General features: G+C 42.3%; 1 protein-coding gene across 1 annotated transcript; it reads left to right on the plus strand.

Moving 5' to 3' along the window:
* The first annotated feature begins 234 nt into the window (after positions 1-234).
* On the plus strand, positions 235-2,276 carry LALBA (lactalbumin alpha). The gene is made up of 4 exons (XM_004778922.3): positions 235-367; positions 675-833; positions 1,295-1,370; positions 1,961-2,276. Exons 1-4 carry the CDS (start codon positions 235-237, stop codon positions 2,019-2,021), a joined length of 429 nt encoding a protein of 142 aa, XP_004778979.1. The 3' UTR covers positions 2,022-2,276.
* The last annotated feature ends 1,356 nt before the right edge of the window (positions 2,277-3,632 follow it).

A 3,632-nucleotide genomic window follows, 5' to 3' on the forward strand; every position in this document is an offset into this window, starting at 1 on the left:
TGGTCAGAAAACAATACCTGTATGGATTAGAGATTAGGGGAGGAGAAGGAAAAATGGGGTAAAAGTATGGGAAGGAAGCTGGCAGGCTCAGTGTTTCTGTGTTGGCATAAGTAGTCTCTCTTCATCTTCTTCCTGGATGTAGGGCTTGGTGCCAGGGCCCCTGAGGCTTTCTTCACAAATAAAAGGAGGTGAAGCTGTGTGACACCCCATTTCAGGTTCTTGGGGGTAGCCGAAATGATGTCCTTTATCTCTCTGCTCCTGGTTGGCATCATGTTTCCTGCCATCCAGGCAAAGCAATTTACTAAATGTGAGCTGTCCCAGGTTCTGAAAGACATGGATGGCTTTGGAGGCATTGCCTTGCCTGAATGTGAGTTCTCTGCTGTTTCATTTTATCCCATTCTTCTCTTTTTCCTCTTCACTTTTATTCAATTATCTAATAATCCTCTTATGTGCTTATGTGTCTACTCTTTTATTACATTTATTAATATATCTTCCTTTTCTCTTATTGTCTGATCCTTTTTGAAATCCTTCATCTCATCAAGATACTTTGTGCTTTGCCATATTTTGGAGATTGGCTAGAAAGCCTTTCTACGTCTGGTAATACAGGTCCTCATTTATGTTATAAATGTGTGCCTGGACACCTCTGTATTACTTCTCTCTCATTTTCCCCTCAGGGATCTGTACTATATTTCATACCAGTGGCTATGATACACAAACCATAGTCAATAACAATGGCAGCACAGAATATGGACTCTTCCAGATCAACAATAAAGTTTGGTGCAAGGACAACAAGATCCTTCAGTCAAGGAACATCTGTAACATCTCCTGTGACAGTGAGTAGCCCTTTTATCCTGTTCCTCTGTTTTCCCAGAGCCTACCTCTGGGCTAATCTCATGTTTGGTATCAAGAGCACCTCTGGCTACACTGCCTACAACTGTGGGGCCTGACTTGACAGTACTGAATAAAAGTCCATTAGAATTTTCATGTTCACTAGAGCTCCAGGCAGTCCCCTGAAGTAGAGGATTTTAGCTGTCTGTATATCTTGAAGTTTGATACCCTGCATTTTCAGAGTTGATGAAGTTGATAATTCTTCTGAAGACACCCAAGAGAAGTGAAGAGAGTCCTTATCTGGGTGGGGGACCTTACTGTATTGGCTTTTTCATATAGGAAGGCAACAAGCATAAGTGTCCAGTTCCGAGAAGGACCAGACTTAGTAAATCCAGGGAAGAGGGAACTCATTATCTTTCTGGGTAATACTTAGTTCTCACATTCCTGTCTTTGTAACTCCTGCCAGAGTTCCTGGATGATGACCTTACTGATGACATGACTTGTGCTAAGAAGATTCTGAACAAGGAAGGAATCGACTACTGGTGAATCCCATTCTATTTTCTACTTATCCCTTCGCTTCTTTTTCTCACTCCTTTAGTGCAGCACTGCTGTCTCTATTTATCTCTCTTTCTATATATATATATATATATATATATATATATATATATATAAAATCTATCTATATATAATCTCTATTTCCTGGCCATTTAATCTAGAGGGTAGTTTCCAAAACAGGACTCATCAAGCAGACTCAGATCCCCAATTTACCAAGCCTCCCTAATGCCACTCCTCTTTAGCAATATTCCTAATAAGCATAGGGAATAGAGGGCGGAGACCTAGGACTCCCTTCACATGGACATGGACATCTATTTCTGCTGGTTTAGTCTTAGACCCTGAAACAAGCCCTTGATACCATTTGCATGGCTTTTCCAGCCCTACAATTTTCTTGAAGTCTTAAAACTGGGCCTTAACCCACTAGGTGGCTCAATTTCCCTTGCCTTCTGGCTAAGAATGTCTTTCTCTAATTTTCATCTATACTCTTCCACTTTGGCCCTCCTGGGGGTAAAGCTAGATGGAAGTTTAAGCTAAGATCCAGTCAGCCAACTTGTCCTGTCTTCTTTTCCATTATCAGGTTGGCCCATAAACCACTCTGCTCTGAGAAGCTGGAACAGTGGCACTGTGAGAAGTTGTGAGTGCCTGCTGTCATTGTTACTTCTGCCTTCTGTATGTTCCTAGAATGTCTCCTCCCTAAGGCTGCCTGAATTTGCTTCTTTCTTCCCCCCTGAAGCTGATTTGTCTCTGAGTCCTGAACCCTATCGTGACACCATTGAACACCTGAGGACTGTTCTCCAGAGATGCATGACTGTACACTGGACTTTTGACCCTTGCTCATTGCCCTCTGATGGCACCTTTACTACAACAATGGATTCCACCTCTGTCTTAAATAAAGGGCCTGATTTTGTGTGGCTGACTGTATTTTCTTCCCAGAGGGAGGAGAAGGAGGAAATAGTGCGAGTGGGTGGACACTGAAGCTTAAGTCATAGTCACCTTCCAGTCACCTTCCACCACCACCAGAGGAAATAGGCTGAACAGAAAGATGGGGGTTATTTTCTGTACCAATTCAATTCAACAAAATTATTGATCATCTAGCACATTCAAGGAACTATAAAGGGAGTCAAAAATTGGCAAAAGGGTCTCTTCCCTCAAGGACTAGCAGGAAAGATAAGATAAATATTGATAAATAATTATAATCTCTCTCTCATGAGAGAGATTAGAAATATTCTTCAAGAAAGAAGCAAGATGCCCTTCAATGGACGAATGGATAGGGAAGATGTGGTCCATATACACTATGGAGTATTATGCCTCCATCAGAAAGGATGAATACCCAACTTTTGTAGCAATATGGACAGGACTGGAAGAGATTATGCTGAGTGAAATAAGTCAAGCAGAGAGAGTCAATTATCATATGGTTTCACTTATTTGTGGAGCATAACAAATAGCATGGAGGATATGGGGAGTTAGAGAGGAGAAGGGAGTTGGGGGAAATTGAAAGGGGAGTTGAATCATGAGAGACTATGGACTCTGAAAAACAATCTGAGGGGTTTGAAGCGGCGGGGCGTGAGAGGTTGGGGGAGCCAGGTGGTGGGTATTATAGAGGGCAGGGATTGCATGGAGCACTGGGTGTGGAGCAAAAATAATGAATACTGTTATGCTGAAAATAAAAAAAAACTTAAATAAATAAATACATATTCTTCAAGCATTCATAAAAGAAAAGATACTTTATATTGGGGGGGTTGATGTGGGAAAAAGAGATCAAGGAAGGATTCATGAAAGGAGTGGCAGTTAAGCTGGTTTTGAAGGATGGGCTGGATTTTGCCTGGTGGAGATGGGTGGGAGAAGGACAGTAAAGACAGGGGCACCAAGAATCTGAAATGGGTGACTTGAATGGATTGAGGGATTTCCTTACTCTTGAGATAAGGAAATATCCTTTACAAAGTGCTGTGAGAAGATCACAGGACCCTTACAGTCAGCTCAGCAATTGAAAAATCTGAACAGGGACACCAGGGTGGCTCAGTGGGTTAAAGCCTCTGCCTTCAGCTCAGGTCATGATCTCAGGGTCCTGGGATTGAGCCCCATGTCAGGGTCTTTGCTCAGCGGGGAGCCTGCTTCCTCCTCACTCTCCCTGCCTCTCTGCCTACTTGTGGTCTCTGTCTGTCAAATAAATAAATAAAAATCTTAAAAAAAAAAGAAAAATCTGAACACCTGGGCCTTTTGGTTTGAAACCTGCACTCCATTACTCCTCC

The sequence above is a fragment of the Mustela putorius genome, unplaced genomic scaffold (genome assembly GCF_011764305.1).
Source record: "Mustela putorius furo isolate JIRA1106 unplaced genomic scaffold, ASM1176430v1.1 tig00537227_pilon_pilon_pilon, whole genome shotgun sequence".
Taxonomy (NCBI): Eukaryota; Metazoa; Chordata; class Mammalia; order Carnivora; family Mustelidae; genus Mustela; species Mustela putorius.

Bases quoted from the DNA above. Each gene is read 5' to 3' on its own strand.
- LALBA (XM_004778922.3), top strand. From the start codon at position 235: ATGATGTCCTTTATCTCTCTGCTCCTGGTTGGCATCATGTTTCCTGCC. The intron at 368-674 runs GTGAGTTCTCTG...TTTTCCCCTCAG, and splicing joins AGGCATTGCCTTGCCTGAAT to GGATCTGTACTATATTTCAT. The intron at 834-1,294 runs GTGAGTAGCCCT...AACTCCTGCCAG, and splicing joins CTGTAACATCTCCTGTGACA to AGTTCCTGGATGATGACCTT.